The following is a 20,204-nucleotide window of genomic DNA, read 5'->3' as shown; positions in this document are numbered from 1 at the left end:
CTGAGTGCTTTGCACTGCAACTTCTAATCTATAGTGATAGAGAACAAAAGAAACGGACAATGGCGAGCAATAACTACCGTGAAAATACAATGCGTATGTACTTCGGACGAGAGCTAATGAACCCGAAAGATAAGGAAGTTTTCAAATTCTTCCGAAAAAATGGTATCACTAGTGACATGCTGCTGTCAATGTACCGTGAAGGCAAAGAATTTTCGGTCTTTGCAAAGTTTCGCGACGAAAAAATGTTGATGGAAACGATGACGCGACTACCAGCAACATTGGACTTCGAATACGACAATGGTGATAAGGCAACCATCGCGATTTCAATTGCTGGGAAGCAGTTCCGGTATGTCCGGATTTTTGGCCTCCCTCCAGAGGTTGAAGATAGGGACATCGCCAAAGAGTTCCAGAAGTACGGTGTCATCCATCACATGGTCCGGGAAAAATATGGCGTTGATACTGGATATCCTATTTGGTCCGGCGTTCGCGGGGTCCATATGGAGATACTGCGTGATATTCCTGCTAGCATGCACGTTGGTCACATGCAGGCTAGAACTTACTATGATGGCCTACAAGTGAAATGTTTCGTCTGTGGATCAACGGATCATGTAAAAGCAGGGTGCCCGAGAAGATCTTCGACGGTAAATGACCGCCTTAGAAAAGTTGGTGGTGGTAGTGGTCGCGATGGTGTTGTTGCTGCTGTGGACGCTGGAGATACTGTTGTTGCTGCTGTTGAGGATGGTGCTGCCGGAGGGGATGCTGTTGGTGCTGCTGCTGGGGTTGCTGCTGGGGCTGCGGGTGGGGCTGCGGGAGGGGCTTATTGTGGTAGCAATGGTGAAAGTGTAATGGTGAATAGCTACAAAGACACTCTCTTGGGAGTTAAACCAAGTGACATTGGATTAGTCGGTGTGAAACCCGGTTCAAGTGGTACTGGCATGGTGGTGTTAGCTAAGAAGGGCTTCTCGATGGCAACATCGAACGAAGTCAGCTTGGCTGATATCCAACATACAGAAACCGAGCAATTATTGGAGTCCAATAGGGATTCTGAGTTCACGACAGTCGTCAATCGAAAACGTGGGCGTACCTTGAAAGGTACAGATAACAAGGAAACGGATTCTGATCTCTCCAGCACGGAGACAGATCATAATAACAGCGATAAGGCAACTGTAGTTCCTGTGACTCCAGTCATATGTGAATTACAAGGTGCCAAAACAAGATCGAAAAGTAAGCAACTTAAGACGGATCAAGAACATAATTGTAACGAAATTACCAAGTAAGTAAATTCACCATGAATTATACTTTAACCGTTGGTACAGTAAACTTAAACAGTTCCAATTCTGATTTAAATAAAAATTTGCTAAGGGACTTCATCAGAGATTATAACCTAGACATTATTCTCCTTCAAGAGGTAGTGTTTGAAAATTTCAGTTTTATTTATTCCCATAAAGCTATAGTTAATAGACAAGCGAAATCATTGGGTACAGCGATATTAATTAGAAATGGCTTGGAGTATAAAGATGTTCTATACCATCCAAATGGCAGAATATTATCCGTAACTATAGCGAATATGAACTTCGTAAATATCTATGCGTTTTCAGGAACAAATAAAAAAAAAGAACGAGATGTAATGTTCCAGACAGATCTTGCTGTGCACCTAAGTAAACATTCGGCCACGTCTACGGTACTCGGTGGTGACTTCAATTGTATTTTGGAAGCAGGCGATTCAAAAAATTCTGCAAAAAATTATTCCTCTGGTCTAAAAGGCGTGATTGATTCTCTCAAACTCAAAGACATTCTGCTTCAGAAGAAAACTAATGAATTTACTTTCCTTCGAGGAGATTCTGCCTCTAGAATTGACCGTTTCTACGCTCCTATGGACGTTGTTCAAAATATAACTCAAACTCAAACCGTAACCGTTGCTTTTTCCGATCATAGAGCAGTTCTCTTTAAGACAAAAGTTCAGAAAAATGATCTTGCTATTCATGGTAGAGGGTATTGGAAAATAAATGCACAGATCACTGAAAATGATGAAGTTAATTCAAGATTTATTGCTGAATATGAACATTTGAAAAATAGACATATTTATTCAACGGATAGAAACTCCTGGTGGAATTTTGTATTTAAACGTAAATGTCGTAGTTTTTTCAAGAATGAAAGTTGGCAGTTAAATAAAGCTGCTATCCAGAGCAAACAGATCTTACATGACAAAATGCATAGTCTTACCAATCGTCTTATTTTAGGAGAGGACGTTCATGATGAGTTACAGATGACTAAATCAAAAATTTTGGAAATTGAATTAGACCGCATGACACACTCTGTCTCCAAATTAGGCCCTCAGACGTTATCATCTGAGGAAAAAATTAGCATTTACCAAATTGCAGCACAGTTAAAAAGATCATCTTCTTATATTCGATTACAAAGCGATGGCAATTTGGTTTCGGATCCATCTCAATTAGGAAATATTATATTCAACCATTTTTCACAACTATTTGATAAAAGTTCAAATGACGAAACAAGTAACGTTGATGTGTTAAACGATGTAATTCCTGCATTAAATTTGAATGATCAGAATATGCTAATAGCACCTATCACTGTCGACGAAATTGATTCTACTTTAAAAATGTGTTCATCGAAGAAATCCCCAGGCCCTGATGGTCTGACGTACGAATTTTATATAAAACACTTTGATACTGTTAAGGAAGAATTGTGCAATATTTTCAATGATTATCTCATAAATTCGGTTTTGCCTCCGAAAGAGTTTACTTCTGGAATTATAATTCTCGTACCCAAAAAAGGAGACGTGTCTGAATTGCAGGCCTGGTAGCGAGTCACTTTTTAGTGATTTGGTCACTATTTTCGAAACGGTCACTAAAAAGTCACTATTTGCATGAAAAAGTCACTAAAGTCACTTTTTTCAGTAAATTGGTCACTAAAGTCACTATTTTCGTTAATCTGACTACATTGAAAACCATTTATTATCAAACTTGATGGACAAATTTTCCTCAGTAACCTTATTCTAAAAAAAATTCGCCTGCGCCGCTTATAACACTATTATCATTGTTGTCTTTATTAATCTTCAACACGTTGGGAGCAGCTCGCAGACGTAGCATACGGTTTGAAACAAAAATTACCTTAAGGGGGGTTAATGCGAACTATAGCTACAGTTTTCTCGTATTTCGAAGAAGTAAAAATTAATTTCTGAAATATTCTATTTTTTCTTCAACCCTCGAATGATCGCGCTGTTTTATTTTGTACAACACGTTGAAAAAATCTCACTTTTTGTACTCAGCATAAGCGTGGTGCTGACGGTGATGGCCAACCGCGCGAGCTACGGAAGGTTAATAACATGGCAATATTTCTTAAGTATTTTCTTTTAAAACTCCAGTTTAATTATATCACCCTATATCTACGCGATATTGCAAACTGTTAAGAATTAGATGTTTGGATTGAGTTTAGCGGATCGAAGTACGATAACACATACTCGAGCACTTACCCAGCTAACACGAATTCTTACATAATGTGAATATGATGCTTAAGTGGAGGCCATATGCGTACACGCTTCCATTTAACCGCGTGTAAAGTGTACGCATATCGTCTCCACTTTTAGCATCCTATTCAACATCATATGCGAATGTGTGTTTACTGGGTGTGGGTGGTGCATTGTATTCGATCAATCGGAAATTTATTGCTCAAGAACTTTTATAGTACTTAGCTAAAGAACAGATTCTTGAGTTTTTTTTTTCAGAAGATTGCAGAACTATTTTTGTTACAAATGCGAGATGAATTTCTGATGCAACTATTGGAGGTAGTAGTGACATCATTTTTTATTGAAATTTGAAAAAGTTTATAATTAAGTTTATTTGGGAGCTCTGCCGTGAATCGCTCGCATATCTGTCTTATTTGCATAGGAAATCCCGCAAAGATAGGACAGATATGCGATTCACGGCAGCAGCTTCTGATGAAGATCTACATGTTTCTACAAATATTTTTTCATTAATCTTTCGTTAATCTCTAAGCTTTTCTTGGAACCTAGTTTTACTAAAATGTCATCCAATATGCAATGGTGAGATTCAACAAGAAATCTGCCAAAGTTTCTTTCGCAAAATTTGCTCAACTTCTGTAATGATTTTCATGAAAAATAGATCAGTTTTTTAACTGCGTCTTCGAGAAATTGATTGAGCAGTTTTTGCCAGAAATCCAGTTTTTCTAAAACCTTTCTGGGAAAGTTCTCCAGGAGTGCAGTTTGAATATTTTCAATAATATTATTAATTATTCAATTTAACCCTCTACTTACCTCTAAAGCACAATCGATTTTCGGCGAACTCGAGACAAACAGAATTAGATGAATATGATAGAATAGCTTTAGGAATATGATAGTAACCTTATTAGGTACACCCAAACGCTAACTGCTTGTTTCAATAAGGAAACTATTGATAGACAATCAAACAATCAAACTTTAGATTTACAACTATTACTTTTGCTTACTCATTGCTTTTGATTTTTTTTCATTGCATTGAAGAATATTGTGGGCAGATGATACTATAAAAGTTTCAGCTGAATCGGAGAAATATAGACGCGAAAAAAATAGATTTTGGGAATCTTTGGGTTCCCAATGTCTGCAAAAGTGCAAACAAATTAAAAAAAAATCTTGCGTGATTATGTACGATAAGGTGGTACATTTTTTTTTATTGTCACCAACAAGTTATCAAAGCTTTTGTAAATAGGAAAATATAGTTAAGGCTTTCTAAAATGAACACTTTTCAAAACAAAAAAGGATAAAACAATAAAGTATAGGGGGATTAGGGGCATAATGGACACCCTAAGCAAATGAGTATGTTAGGCCTGTATAACAGACAAAAACTTAACATATTATCAGTTGGCTTACAACTTTAACTTGTTTCCTACGTATTTCAATCATTTACAGCAGGTAGAATGTCATTATTGCGAAGAAATAATGAATTGTAAACCGTGTGTTTTTTGGGGCTGGCAGGAAAGGTACGGGGCGAAATGGACACCCATCGGGGCATAATGGACACCTCTGCATATTGCATGCTGTATCTTTGATAATATCGACCAGTTAAGTAATTTGCCTACGGAGATCAATACCACAGATATAATACTCCATTTTAGATGAGTTTATATTACATCAAAGTAAATTAAATGAATTTTAGGCTAAAATAATCGGATTGATTTTTTCCACACTCTTTAAAACGCCTAACAGTATGCAACGCGCATACATCCATTCAGAATTGCCAGTGTTCATTTCGCCCCGAATCGACTACAAAATTGAAATTTCTATTTTGAGTAAGTTCTGATAAAAAAAAATAATACTTCAACCATTGCTAAATCTGCGTGTACATGTAGATATGCTTTTATATGTTTTATGGTGGACACATTCAAACACGCGTAGTACCTTATTTGCTGCTGCTTCGAAATTATAAGAAATCCACCATATGAAAAACATACTCCAATTTCAATGATATTTTGGTTATTTTGAAGGAATATAAATGATACTTTTGTAAAATAGAACAATGACTTGTTCCTTTACACTTGTGCATTAAAAGTTTTACATAAAAGTCAACGGTTTCGACAAAAACAGGGGTGTCCATTTCGCCCCGGGTGTCCATTATGCCCCTAATCCCCCTACATGGGCACAAACTATGGAAGTTAAAATTTATGCATTGTTTTTTGGGAAATCGTTAATTGATCGAAAGTTTAACATATAAACTCGATTTGCCGTTGATTTTAAGGTCACTATTCAGTCACTATTTGGCCACTTTTTTTGCTAATTTTGGTCACTAAAGTCACTATTATTTTGGCACCTGATCGCTACCAGCCCTGCTGAATTGTAACCTCAGACCAATAAGTCTGCTGAACGCTGATTATAAATTGTTTTGTAAAATAATAGCGAATAGAATAACTACTGTTTTGACGAAAATAATTGGCCCTGGTCAAGTCGCGTGTATGAAAAACAAGTCTTGTGTAGATAATATTCAAAACATTCGTAGATTAGTAACGAGATCTTTAGAAAATAAAAGAGTTAAGGGTTTTTTAGTAAGCCTAGATCTGCAGAAAGCGTTCGATAGTGTTAGCCACGAATTTCTTTGGAAAATTCTTCTGAAATATGGATTTCCAGATAAACTTGTCAATTGCTTACAGCAGCTATATGCATCGGCCTCATCATGTGTCCAATATAATGGTTTTCTAACCAAAGAATTCCCAATTAAAGCATCCGTGAGACAAGGATGCCCCTTGAGCATGGTACTGTTTGCTATTTATATTGAGCCCCTGATACGAAAATTGCAAAGCAGTATCAATGGCATTCTTGTATATGATAGGTTTTTAGTTGTTACTGCTTATGCTGATGATCTAACCATCTTTGTCAAAAATGAAGAAGAATTTGATCTGATGCTTCAAATAATTCATGCATACAGTCTTGATTCTAAAATAAAACTGAACATAGAAAAATCTTCATTTGTAAGAATAAATTCATGCAGAGGTGGACCATTCTGTATAAAAGAAGTAGCTCATCAAAAAATTCTAGGTGTACACATAGCTAACAAGTGGACAGAGATGGCCAATTTAACGTATGAAAACATAATCAAAAATATACAAATACAACTGAGAAACAGCAAATTTCGAAACATGTGTATATATCAAAAATGCGTATATTTGAATACATTCGTGCTTTCCAAGCTTTGGTATGTAGCACAGGTGATTCCTCCAAGTAATCATCACCTGGGAAAAATAAAATCTTTGGTTGGATAATTTCTGTGGGGTGGCACAATCTTCAAGGTAAATCGAATGCAACTGTATTTAAGATGCGAGGACGGCGGAATCGGTCTTGTTGACGTAGACAGTAAATGTAAAGCTTTGTTTATTAAGAACATTCTCTATGATACTTCTGGAAGCATTAACTCCAATGAAGGATATTTGTTAAACTTAAAGTGTCTGAGCAAGTTATCTAGAAATGGTAAAGAATGGATAACTGAGGCTAAATTCTTAAAGGATAATTTTGATCTGACTACAGTAAAACTGATGTACTGGTATTTTGTTGATAAAAGAAATACCATTCCAAAAGTAGAACAAAGTTTCCCTCTTGTGCAGTGGGAAAATGTATGAGAGAATATCAATTCATGCTTTTTACCAATGGAATGATTTGATCGCGAATAAGGAAAAATTATATAGGTACGGTATCGGCCGCCTCCAGAATTCAAACTGCGAAGTCTGCTGTTTACCTGACGACAATAAACATCGTATAATGAAATGTACTTCTGGTGCACAGCAAGTCTGGGAGTGGACAAATGAAATTTTAACGAAACGTCTAAAGCTTAAATTTGATAACGCGGAAAATATTCTGTCATGGAAAATAAACCCAAAAAATGAAAGACAAAAAACAGCTTTATTCATTGTTAGTAGAGCAATTTGTTACAATTTGAACAAAGAAGGATGTTTGTATAAATTTAAAAAACAATTGCGAGAGATGCGGTGGAACCACAGAATAGCTTTTAAGAAACATTTCGGAAAGTTTTGTAATTTTTGCTAGGTTAAAGTATGGATATGTATAATTTGTAAATAGTTTGTAATATGAATGTATGTTAACGGATGTATAACAAAAATGGATAAATAAATGTAGTTAAATAAAAAAAAAAAAAAAAAAAAAAAAAAAAAAAAAAAAAAAAAAAAAAAGGTGGCGTGGTAACAGATCTAGGAGTATGTGTACAGGACGAAAGACTTCCGACTTCCGGCCCCTGACCTTCAAGAGATTGAGGAGGAGGTTGGCTGGTTGAAAAACAACAAAGCCGCTGGAGCAGATCAACTACCAAGTGAGCTTCTAAAATACGGTGGAGAAGCACTGGTGAGAGCACTACACTGGGTCATTACCAAGATTTGGGAGGAGGAAGTACTACCGGAGGAATGGATGGAAGGTATCGTGTGTCCCATCTCAAAAAGGGCGACAAGTTGGATTGCGGGAACTACCGCGCAATCACACTACTGAGCGCTGCCTACAAGATACTCTCTCAAATTTTATGCCGCCGTCTATCACCGATTGCAAGAGAGTTCGTGGGGCAATATCAGGCTGGATTTATGGGTGAACGCGCTACAACGGACCAGATGTTCGCCATCCGCCAGGTGTTGCAGAAATGCCGCGAATACAACGTGCCCACACATCACTTGTTCATCGATTTCAAATCGGCGTATGATACAATCGATCGAGAACAGCTATGGTAGATTATGCACGAATACGGATTCCCGGATAAACTGATACGGTTGATCAAGGCGACGATGGATCGAGTGATGTGCGTAGTTCGAGTATCAGGGACACTCTCGGGTCCCTTCGAATCTCGCAGAGGGTTACGGCAAGGTGATGGTCTTTCGTGCTTGCTGTTCAACATTGCTTTGGAGGGTGTAATAAGAAGAGCGGGGATAAACACGAGTGGGACGATTTTCACGAAGTCTGTTCAGCTGTTTGGTTTCGCCAATGATATTGATATTATTGCTCGTAAATTTGAGACGATGGCGGAAACGTACATCCGACTAAAGAGTGAAGCCAGGCGAATCGGATTAGTCATTAATGTGTCGAAGACAAAGTACATGATGGCAAAGGGCTCCAGGGAGGAATCACCGCGCCCGCCACCCCGAATTCATATCGACGGTGATGAAATCGAGACGGTTGAAGAATTCGTGTACTTGGGCTCACTGGTGACCGACGACAACGACACCAGCAGAGAAATTCAGAGGCGCATTGTGGCAGGAAATCCTGCTTACTTTGGACTCCGCAGAACTCTACGATCGAATAAAGTTCGCCGTAACACGAAGTTAACCATCTACAAAACGTTGATTAGACCGGTCGTCCTCTATGGGAACGAAACATGGACCCTACGTGCAGAGGACCAACGCGCCCTTGGAGTTTTCGAACGGAAGGTGTTGCGTACCATCTACGGCGGAGTGCAGATGGAAGACGGGACTTGGAGAAGGCGAATGAACCTCGAGCTGCATCAGTTGCTGGGAGAACCAACCATCGTCCATACCGCGAAAATCGGGAGGCTACGGTGGGCGGGTCACGTCATCAGGATGTCGGATAGCAACCCGACTAAAATGGTTCTCGAGAGTCATCCGACCGGTACAAGAAGACGTGGAGCGCAGCGAGCTAGGTGGGTCGACCAAGTGGAGGACGATCTGCGGACCCTACGCAGAGTGCGGAACTGGAGACAAACAGCCATGGACCGAGTGGAATGGAGACGGCTACTATGCACAGCAGAGGCCACCCCGGCCTTAGCCTGACCGGTAAGTAAGGTAAGTAATTTCAACCGCAAAAGGGGATTGATGCTATAAAATTAAAATTTCCCCATACAACGTTGATTCATCTTACTGTATGATTACGTCTCAGGAATCTAAAATGCTGTGATTTGACAAGATTGCTTTAATTTTTATTAAGATTTTGTTCTTCTACGCATATTTATCGCTTGCATTGATTTTGTTCACTTTCGTAATTCCAGCGATGCATTCAATCCTGATTCTGCAACACTGCTGGCCATCTTAGGTGTGGTCAGAGACTATTTTCTTGCTGCCGGTTTATCTGGTTATCCAACATTTTTGATGATTTGATGTGCATATGAGGGTTTGGTTCACTTTTTTAACTGGCCACTTCCGGCGGGACACCTGGAACCGATTCCGGAACACAACCGGTTCAGATATGTTATTTGTGGATTGATTGGTAATTATCGATGACAAATATCGGAATCAGCTTGTTAAGCGTTACGCGTTTCGACCTACTATTCTTCGGTCATCGTCAGACGCATTCAGTTGGATTCACCCCTTCAACTTCTTCAGTTTAATATCCATATAAGCGGTTCAGATATGGTCTGAAACTATTTTCCTGCTTACCGTTCATCTGGTTATCGAAAAAGCCGCTCTTTGATGTGTCGCATGCATGGGTTTGGTTCACTTTATTAATTGGCCACTTCCGGTGGGACACCTGGAACCGGTTCCGGAACACAACCGGTTCAGATAAGGTATGAAACTATTTTCCTGCCTACCGTTCATCTGGTTATCGAAAAAGCTGGTTCAATATTTTCTTATGGCCACTTCCGGCAGGACACCCGGAACCGGTTCCGGAACACTACCGGTTCAAATAAGGTCTAAAACTACTTTCCTGCTTACCATTCAACTGGTTATCGAAAAAGCCGTTATTTGATGTGTCGCATGCATGGGTTATGTTCACTTTTATATTTGGCCACTTCCGGCAGGACACCCGGAACCGGTTCCGGAACATGACCGGTTCAGCTATAGTCTGAGACTATTTCCCTACTTCTCGTTCATCTGATAATCAAAATTGCCGTGGTTTGATGGGTCGCATGCATGGGTTTGTTGCATTTTCATATCTGGCCCCTTCCTGGGGTACCGGTCCGGAACGCCTAAATGGCCATAACTCCGGAACGGCTTGACCGATCCGAACCATTTTCAATAGGAAACAATGGGACCAGATTCCGCGTCGAATGAACCGTCGGTCGTTAAAATCGGTTGATGTTTACTATCTAAAAGTTAGGTGACCTTTTTTGTACACACACACACACACATACGCACACACATACATACACACACACACACACATACACACACACAGACATCATCTCAGCTCGTCGAGCTGAGTCGATTGGTATATAACACTTGACCCCTCCGGAGGCTCTATCAAATTTTCGTTTTTGGAGTGAACATATAGCCTTTCGGTACACCTTGGTGTACGAGAAAGGCAAAAAGGTGCGATTTGATGTGTCGCAAGCATTGGTTTGGTTCGCTTTTAAATTTGACCACTTCCGGCGGGACACCCGGGACCGGTTCCGGAACAATACCGGTCCAGATATTGTCTGAGACTATTTTCCTTTTCACCGTTCATCAGGTTATCGAAAAAGCAGTAGTTTGATGTGTCGCATCCGTAGGTTTGATTCACCTTTATAATTAGCCACTTTCGGCGGTACACCTGGAACCGGTTCTAGAGCACTACCGGTTCAGATGGGGTCAGAGACTATTTTTCTTTTAATCGTACATTAGGTTATCGAAAAACTCACGGTTTGATGTGTCGCATGCGTGGATTTTGTACACTTTTATATTAAGCCACTTTCGGCGGGACATCCGGAACCGGTTCTAGAACACTACCGGTTCAGATAGGGTCTAATACTGTTTTCCTGCTAACTGTTTGACAGGTTACCGAAAAACTCCCGGTATGATGTGTCGCATGCGTGGGTTTGGTATACTTTTATATCTGGCCACTTCCGGCGGGATACCCGGAACCGGTTACGGAACATAACACTGTCGGTTCAGATATGGTCTGAAACGATTTTCCCGCTTATCGTTCATCAGATTATCGAAAATGCCGCAGTTTGATGTGTCGCATGCATTGCTTTGTAGCTTTTCCATATCAGGCCCCTTCTTGGGGTACCGGTCCGGAACACCTAAATGGCCATAACTCCGGAACGGGTGGACCGATCCGAACCATTTTCTAAAGGAAACAATGGGACCTCATTCCGCGTCGAATGAACCGTCGGTCATTAAAATCGGTTGATATTTACTATCTAAAAGTTAGGTGACCTTTTTTGTACACACACACATACGCACACACATACATACACACACACAGACATCATCTCAACTCGTCGAGCTGAGTCGATTGGTTTGTTCCTCCGGGGGCTCTATCAAAATTTCGTTTTTGGAGTAAACATATAGCCTTTCGGTACACCTGGTGTACGAGAAATGCTAAAAGAAACAACCAGATTAGTCGACGCACCAAAATCTGAATTTTCCACTCGAACGTGAAATCTGTGCTGCTGTACGCCAGTGAAACTTGGTGTGTATCAGTGGAGAACACTCAACGGCTGCAGGGCTTCATCAATAGATGCCTGCAGTATATAATTCGTTCATGGTGGCCTCACGATTGGATTTCCCAGGGATTGGATCTCTCAGGGATTGGAGCTTCAACGTTGATGTCATCAAAATCCGATAGCAACAGAAATTCGGGAGCGAGCGAAAGTGGTGGTGGGTCGGTCACACTCTACGCAGGGGCGGGAACGAAATCTGCATGAAGGCTTTAGACTGGAACCCAAGAGGGCATCGCAGTAGAGTCGGACCCAGTGGCTCATGGCGGCGCAGTTTCAACAAGAAAATAAAGGAAGTCCACAGAAGTTTGACCTGGCCACAGGTCAAGGCAACGAAGGGCATCTTTCAATTCGGCTCTCTACACCACCATGGGTGCTCAGGACTGAAAGTTAGTAAGTACGCCTGTGGTACCTATATGGTTCCGGCATGATGGCTTCACAAATGGATCTTTAACGCATCATCGCAGTTGTCATCAAAATTCGATAGCGACAGACATTCTGGACTTCCGGAGCGAAAGAGTAGTTGGGTCGACCACACTCCTCAACTGAAGGTTGGAAATTAAAACTGCAAACAAGCGCTAGAACAAGACATCACAACAGAGGTAAGCTCAGAACGTCATTCTCAAATAGTCTCAAATATTCCATCTTAATAAAGACAGACAACCTAATCCAAATGCACCACGATTCCATAATAATTCATAACGGTTAAAAAAATCACAGCATAACACAAATTATCTCATCAAGCCGACAGCTGAAAAACGGCTTTGGACTCACGCAACACCTCCCATTGCGTGATTTTCATCCGCCCAAGCCGCTGCGCCGAAGAGACCCTTCATAATCATCATCATCCGCACACAAAAGTTCAACCGTCTCCGGGCGGCCGGAGTTTGATGCCGCGCAGTGCTTGTGGGCTCTCCTCTACCCAAAGGTAAGTTCATCCACCCGCCGAGCCGCCGGCCGCCGCACCTTGCTCAAGATATATGTATGAAGGTGCTTAGCTTAGCTCAAAAGACGATTGAAATCGAAAGGGGCTCTCCAAACATCAAACCTTCCCCGTCGTCGTCGTCGCCGTCGTCGTGGGCCGTGCGTGTGTCGCTGACTGTTGTTGCATCGAGTGGTGCTCTCGAAAGTGAAATGCGCACACTACCACACAATCCGTCAATCGTCTAACCACCAATACCTACTCGCTGCTATACTATCAAGGTGTAGTTCAAGTTTGCCGATCGATCGCACCATAGCTTGAGCTTGAACAGTGGGTGGGTGGGATGCGTAAACGCTCGCTGTTCGTTCATATATCGTCCATATTTCCTCTTAGAGGCGATGGTGCGATAGTGTGTGCGGAAATCGTTACAAATACTTTCTCAGGTTACACAATGTGATCAGGCGAGCAGCAGTTTCTCGTATTATACGGTGCTGAAAAAGTTGTAGTAGTTCCGAACCCCTTTTATAGATCAAACGAAACCCGTCAAACCCATTGGGCTAAATACAGCTGTCAAAAATAAAACGCAGCGACCGTGCGTCAAACCGTTTCCGTTGTAGGTCCGCTGAGGCGGAAGTCAGGAGGAGAAAGCAGTGCCCGCATCATTCTCGATACGTCCGTCGCCGAATAAAGACGTGTGTTAAAATCTTAAATCATCTTAAAATCGTTTTAAGCGTGCGCGATCCGAAATCCGACCACAACTTTTCAGAAGTGGGATCAGGCCTAGTCCGAAACTATTACGCGAAGTGGCTGACCTGAAAAGTGCGGAATATTGTGTTTGTGAGTATCGAGGCGTCGGGTAGGAAAAACCCGGATTCGAGCGTCAAAACGAATCCATCAAGACCGATCGAAAACCGCGTGTGCCGACCAGCGAAACGGGTGGCATAGGTCTAGCCCCGTCCGGAGACAGCGAAGGTGAATCCCGTAGTGAGCGAGCGATAATGCCACGGCGCAAGGGAAGCCGAAAATCGGTAGGAGCAGACCAGGACAAGGAGGAGGACGACGAAAATGAGGAAGAGGACGGCGAGGACGAGTTGCCTGCGGCCGGTGGTGAGCGATATTTCCACCCGGAGGAACTAAAGCAACTGATTCCGCTGTTCAAGGAGGGAAGTGGAGTGTCGGATTGGCTACAAACTATCGATCACTATCGTGTGCTGTATTCGTGGTCGTCGAAAACTACACTGTTGTATGCATCCTGTCGTCTTTCGGGAGCAGCATACCAGTGGTATCTCGGGGAGCGTCCGACTATTCCTGCCTGGGACGAGTTCAAAGCGAAGATTTGTGTGGCTTTTCCGGAGCACGAAGACGAAGCCGATGTTCATCGAAGGCTGGCGAAGTGCGTGAAGGATGGAAAGGAGTCCTATGACAACTACGTGTTTAGGATGAATGCCATCGGGCAGAAGGGAAAGCTGAGCAACTCGGCGATCATCAAATACGTCATCAGCGGCCTGTCGTACGATCCGCTGTATGGATGCATCGCCACTCGGAAGTACGAAACCATCTACGAACTTCTCGAGCACATCCGATACTGTGAGTCAAATCAGGAGATGTGCAAACGGCGAACGTACCTACCGAAGGCAAACGCAAGCAGGCCGAATGCAGGTGTTGGTGGCAGAAAGCAGCACGACGAGAACCGCCCAAACAACGACGGCGAGGGCCAACCGAAGCTGAGTCCGAAGGATGAATGTTTCAACTGCCACGGTTCCGGCCATATTTCGATTAACTGCCCGCAGCCCCAACGTCGACCCCGGTGTCCGGTATGCAATAAGGTGGGCCACGGTGAGGAAACGTGTTTCAAGCGACGAGGTGAACCAACAGCAAGACCAAGCGGTGATGCAGCTGGACCAAAGCCGGCAACGAGTGGCAACAGCCCGGCGTACCCGATTGTAGCTGGAAGCAGCGACGATAGCCCCGGAGCTGGTAAGCTATTGAAAGTGAACGGCCAGTCGTTAGTACCAGTTGATCTAGTTGTGGGAGATCAGGTACAGACGATTGAAGCGCTTGCTGATTCTGGATGCCCGGTGAGTCTCGTTAAGAAATGTTGTTTCCCAAATGATAACATGTTTTGTACAGAGAGCGATGAAGATTTAGTAGGAGCGAACAATTCGCAGATTGATATTGTAGGGTCGTACTCGACCAGAGCGAAAATTAAATCAGACGATTATGTAGCTAATTTGACAGTGGTCGCAGACAGTACGATGAAAATGGGAATGATCTTGGGTCGAAAATTTTTCGAAGAAAACGATATTCGTGGTTTGATTTTTGAGCGCGGTCAAAGCGTAAATGAGAGCTTCGATGTTAAAGCGATGCAAGATGTTTTTGACGGCGAAGTTGAAACTTTGTTCGTGGACGCAAAATGTACCCTTGATGTGGGTGACTCAGATGAAACCAGATCGTTAAGTGGTACGGTGTGTGAACTTTTCGAAACTGAGTACTTGTCTCGCGAGAAACCGACCGAACCGTTAATGAAGTATTGTGTTGATATAAAGCTCAAGGATAACCGATATTTCAATTCAACTCCTCAACGCTTAAGCGATTATGAACGGAAGGAACAAAACAAAATTGTTGATGATCTTTTGGCAAAAGGCATCATTCGTGAGAGTGAATCGCCTTACACGAGTCGAGTAGTTCTAACGCGTAAGAAGAACGGGGAATATCGCCTCTGTGTCAACTACAAACCGTTAAACAAACTTGTCGAACGTAACCATTACCCGTTACCAATAATCGAGGATCAAATCAGTAAGCTTCAGGGACGGAAGTATTTTACCACGCTTGACATGAAGAACGGTTTCTATCATGTTGATATCGCGGAGGACTCGAAGAAGTATACGTCGTTTATAACGGAAAGCGGTCAATACGAATTCAATAAGCTACCGTTCGGTTACGCGAACTCGCCCGCTATATTTTCGCGGTACGTTTCCAAAGTTTTGGACCCGTTTATCAAAAGCGGTGAGATTGTCGTTTTCATCGACGACATAATGGCAAGTTCAAAAACTGTTGAGGAGCATTTGGACTTACTGAAACGACTTTTCCAGGTGTTGTCAGATAATCACATTCAGTTGAACATCAAGAAGTGCTCGTTCTTGAAGTTGAACATCGTTTTTCTCGGTTACGAAGTAACGTTTAATCAGATTCGGCCGTGTAATCAGCATATCGAAAACGTAGAAAAGTTCCCGGTTCCAACAAATGAGAAAGCGCTTCAAAGGTTCCTCGGTCTAATGAGTTATTTCCGGAAGTTCATCTACCGGTATAACGAGATCGCGAATCCGTTGTACGAACTGATGAACAGTCATGATAAGCACTTCAAGTTCGAATCGCGACATTACGAAGCTTTTGAAAAATTGAAAGAGGCGTTGGTATCGAAACCTGTATTAAGCATCTATTCGCCAGCGTTGGAAACCCAGCTGCATACGGACGCGTCAGCTAGCGGTTTCGGTGGAATATTGATGCAGCGGCAAACGGTCGATAACCAATTCCATCCGGTTATGTTCTTTTCGCGTAAAACGACTGCGGCGGAGTCAGTTTTACATTCGTTCGAACTCGAAACGTTGGCGATCGTGTACAGCGTTAAACGGTTTCGCGTTTATCTCTTCGGCATTCCGTTTAAAGTCGTTACGGATTGCAATTCGTTAAAAGCGACACTGGCAAAGAAAGATGTCAACCCTAAAATCGCGCGTTGGGCTCTTTTCCTTGATCAGTTTGACTTCGAAGTCGAGCATCGAGCGGGTACGAAGATGCAGCACGTGGACGCGTTATCACGGATGTACTGTTATGCGATCGACAGAGAATCTGATTCCATATTCGAAAATGCGCTTTACGTTAACCAAATACGGGATTCTAACGTCGTTAAAATTAAGGCGGACTTGGAAAGTCGAGACAGTAAGCTCTACGAAGTGAGGGACAACCTGTTGTTCCGTAAGTACAAAGATCGTTTGTTGTTGTATGTTCCTATGAGCATGGAACAATCGGTGATGTTCAAATACCACAACGGTTTAGGACATTTCGGTATCGATAAAGTAGTTGAACTGATAAAGCGATCATATTGGTTCCCGCAAATGCAATCGAAACTCAAAGACCACATTTTGAAGTGTATTACGTGCATCGCGTTCAATCCGAAATTGAAGAAGTTGGATGGGCCACTTCTAATCATTGACAAAGTGAGCATTCCGTTTCATACGGTTCACGCAGATCATCTCGGTCCGTTGACGTTGACCAAGGGGAAGAACGTGCATATTCTCGCGGTCGTGGACGCCTTCACGAAGTTTTTGAAGCTGTATGCGACAAAGACAACGAGTTCTCGTGAAGCAATGAAGCATCTGAAATCGTATCATATTTCGTATTCGGTACCCGAGGTTCTCGTTACCGACAGGGGAACAGCGTTTACATCAAAACAATTCTCGTCTTTTGTGAAGGATAACGGTATCCGGCATCAGCTAGTAGCAACCGCGTGTCCCCAAGCGAATGGGCAGATAGAACGGTACAACCGCACACTGATCCCGCTGTTGAGTAAGTTGGTTGAAGAGCGTTCGCAAGATTGGGACACGGTGTTGGTTGAGGCGGAATATTTGCTAAATAATACGTTCAACCGATCGATTGGGGATGTACCTTCTCGGCTATTGTTCGGCGTCATCCAAAAGCGTATTGTTCCTGAAGATCTTACAGCTTACGTTGATGTGTTGAATGAGAAATTTGACCGGGATTTGCCTGCAATCAGGGATGCGGCAGCGCGAAAAATTCGAAAATTGCAAGAATACAACAAAGACCAGTACGATATGCGTAGCAAGGTAAACACTCAGTATCGCGAAGGTGATCTCGTTTCTGTTCGGACCGTTAAACAAGTTGGGGAGAGAAGTAAGTTGAACCCTAAGTTTAAGGGCCCATACGTCGTCAAAAAGGTATTGGATCGAAATCGGTACGTAATTTCGGACATTGATGGTTATCAGGTATCCAATCGTAAATTCGAGGGTATTTTCGATCCGAGTAATATGAGGTTGTATCAGAAGAGCTCAGATGAGGAAATTTCTAAATTTTCAGATTCCGAAGAAGAGTTTGAAGACGTTGAGTACCTAGAAAGATCAGAGTCAGAAGAATATGAGGATGAAGAATATCTAGAGGATGAGTAAGCGACCAGAAATGTAAACAAAACATGAACTGTAAACAATAGTTGTAAGAGTAAACAATGTAATCTTGAATTGAACGAGAATGAGGGCGACTATTTGGGCGATCTGTTGAGGGCAACAGACAGGTCAGGATGGACGAGCTGTAGTAGTTCCGAACCCCTTTTATAGATCAAACGAAACCCGTCAAACCCATTGGGCTAAATACAGCTGTCAAAAATAAAACGCAGCGACCGTGCGTCAAACCGTTTCCGTTGTAGGTCCGCTGAGGCGGAAGTCAGGAGGAGAAAGCAGTGCCCGCATCATTCTCGATACGTCCGTCGCCGAATAAAGACGTGTGTTAAAATCTTAAATCATCTTAAAATCGTTTTAAGCGTGCGCGATCCGAAATCCGACCACAAAGTCAAATATATGTTTTGTAATATTAATTGACTGAGGTGGTTGAGTGGTGGTTACAAGGCTGACTACTAAAACCCCATTCTATCTCCTATTCCTTACCTCCCCGATACGCCCGTTAGTGGTGACTTCGAGAAGCGGGGAGGGGCGAGCCTGAACACTCTCTTTGGTCAGCGTTCCATTATCATCTACAGCACTAAGTTGTTCTCTCCTTCCTTAAAGGATTAAGTCCTTACTTCAGAAGTCACTACTTATTGCACTTACATACTTGCCTTTTTGCATGGTTATTCCAGTGACTAGCGAAGTTGATCTTGTCATCGATCATAAAACATCCAGTTTCTTTAATGATCGCTCGGAGATGATCGTGTACCCACCCATGGTAACAATCTCCCGTTAGCCGTTACTTGCGATCGTTCACCACCGCCTCTTACGTTTTGTGGTGAGCGAGTTTCAGCTGTCACGACCTGATCCAATTCTTCACTATACTGATCAAATGGGCCGCGGTTAACTCCACCTTCTCTATCGGCTATCCGCATACCACAAGCGTGATTGTTTTTAATTCTTAACCACTTAACCTAAATTGACAGATCTTTTGTCCACTATGACTTTGCGTGAGGGATTCCAATTGACAACCGCACTTACACTTTGTACAGCGCCTAGATGTATTCTATTCTAATTCTACAATATCGAACTGTTTGCCTTTGCGCTGATGTAATTTTTCTATCCTGTCCACGGTAAACTGATGAGCACGAGTATGCTGCTGTGTGGCTCTTGTTCCTTTTCCAGAACGATTGAGTGTCCATTATGAGTAGCCATTGTATTGAGTTACCCGATATCCAAGTTTCCGGGTCTGTTAGAGCAAATGCTGAAAAGATGGTCAGGTATCAGCCGCTCTCGGGGGGAAGAGCAACTGATGAAAAATTACAAGTGCCGGGGTTGGGGTCGAACTCATGACCATCCACTTCTGAACTGAGCGTGTGACCACTACGCCAGCTTTACGCCTGGTGGTAGTGTAAGCCTCAATACACCATCGTACGCAAAATTCCACAATCCAGGTACCGCTGAGATACCCTTACACGGTCAGAAAATTCACACAAAACTGAGCTAAACTGGAACAGCTCAAAAAATGAGTAAATTGCATTTCCAGCGATAGCGCTGGTCCAAGTGCGAAAATCTCATCAGTTTAAGCCGTATAATATTCTTGATGATGTGAAGAATATTATACGGCTTAAAGCAGTTGGATTTTTGCCCTTGGGCCAGCGCTATCGCTGGAAATGCAATTTACTTATTTTTTGAGCTGTTCCAGTTTAGCTCAGTTTTGTGTGAATCTTACTCATTTTAGAGTAACTTTTTCTTAGCGTGTACGGAGATGTTGTAGCCCATTTCTCTTTCTCGATGTCGTGGAGGAGCATCCTATTATCTGAAAGTATCAATCTGAGAAGCGGCATAGGCTTTCCGGAACTCCTAGGTAATATATGGCTCTTGATGGTGCTCTAGCTGATACTGTTGAACGCGATCTTCACATCTAGCGTGACAACCGTGCGGTTTCGGATTCCCCTAAGTTTCTTTTGGAGCGCTATTACAGCCGTTTTGAGCAGTGACCTAATAGCATTTACCGTCGATCGTTCTTTCTGGAAACCAAACTGGTAATCTGAGACATCTGAGATCGTTTGATATCTCGAAAGAGGCCGTTTTCTTCTCCTTCTTCTTTTTGATTGAGCGATGATAAGCTCTTAAGGGCCTGTATCAAGGACTATAATTCGCCTTGACCAAAAAAGCTCTACAAAGCTAATCTGAACATGTCAGGAGAAGCCTCAATGACTGCCTTGATGGCTGTGT

The 20,204-nt window shown here is 42.4% G+C and overlaps 1 protein-coding gene across 1 annotated transcript; it reads left to right on the top strand.

Annotated features, from left to right (window-relative positions):
• The first annotated feature begins 257 nt into the window (after window positions 1–257).
• On the top strand, window positions 258–18,300 carry LOC134286195 (uncharacterized). The gene is made up of 3 exons (XM_062847774.1): window positions 258–983; window positions 13,656–17,703; window positions 18,230–18,300. Exons 1-3 carry the CDS (start codon window positions 258–260, stop codon window positions 18,298–18,300), a joined length of 4,845 nt encoding a protein of 1,614 aa, XP_062703758.1.
• The last annotated feature ends 1,904 nt before the right edge of the window (window positions 18,301–20,204 follow it).

Source organism: Aedes albopictus, chromosome 2 (genome assembly GCF_035046485.1).
Source record: "Aedes albopictus strain Foshan chromosome 2, AalbF5, whole genome shotgun sequence".
In the NCBI taxonomy this organism is placed as follows: Eukaryota; Metazoa; Arthropoda; class Insecta; order Diptera; family Culicidae; genus Aedes; species Aedes albopictus.
The sequence above is the reverse complement of the archived record's forward strand: the minus strand, read 5'-3'. Positions and strand labels throughout refer to the sequence as shown.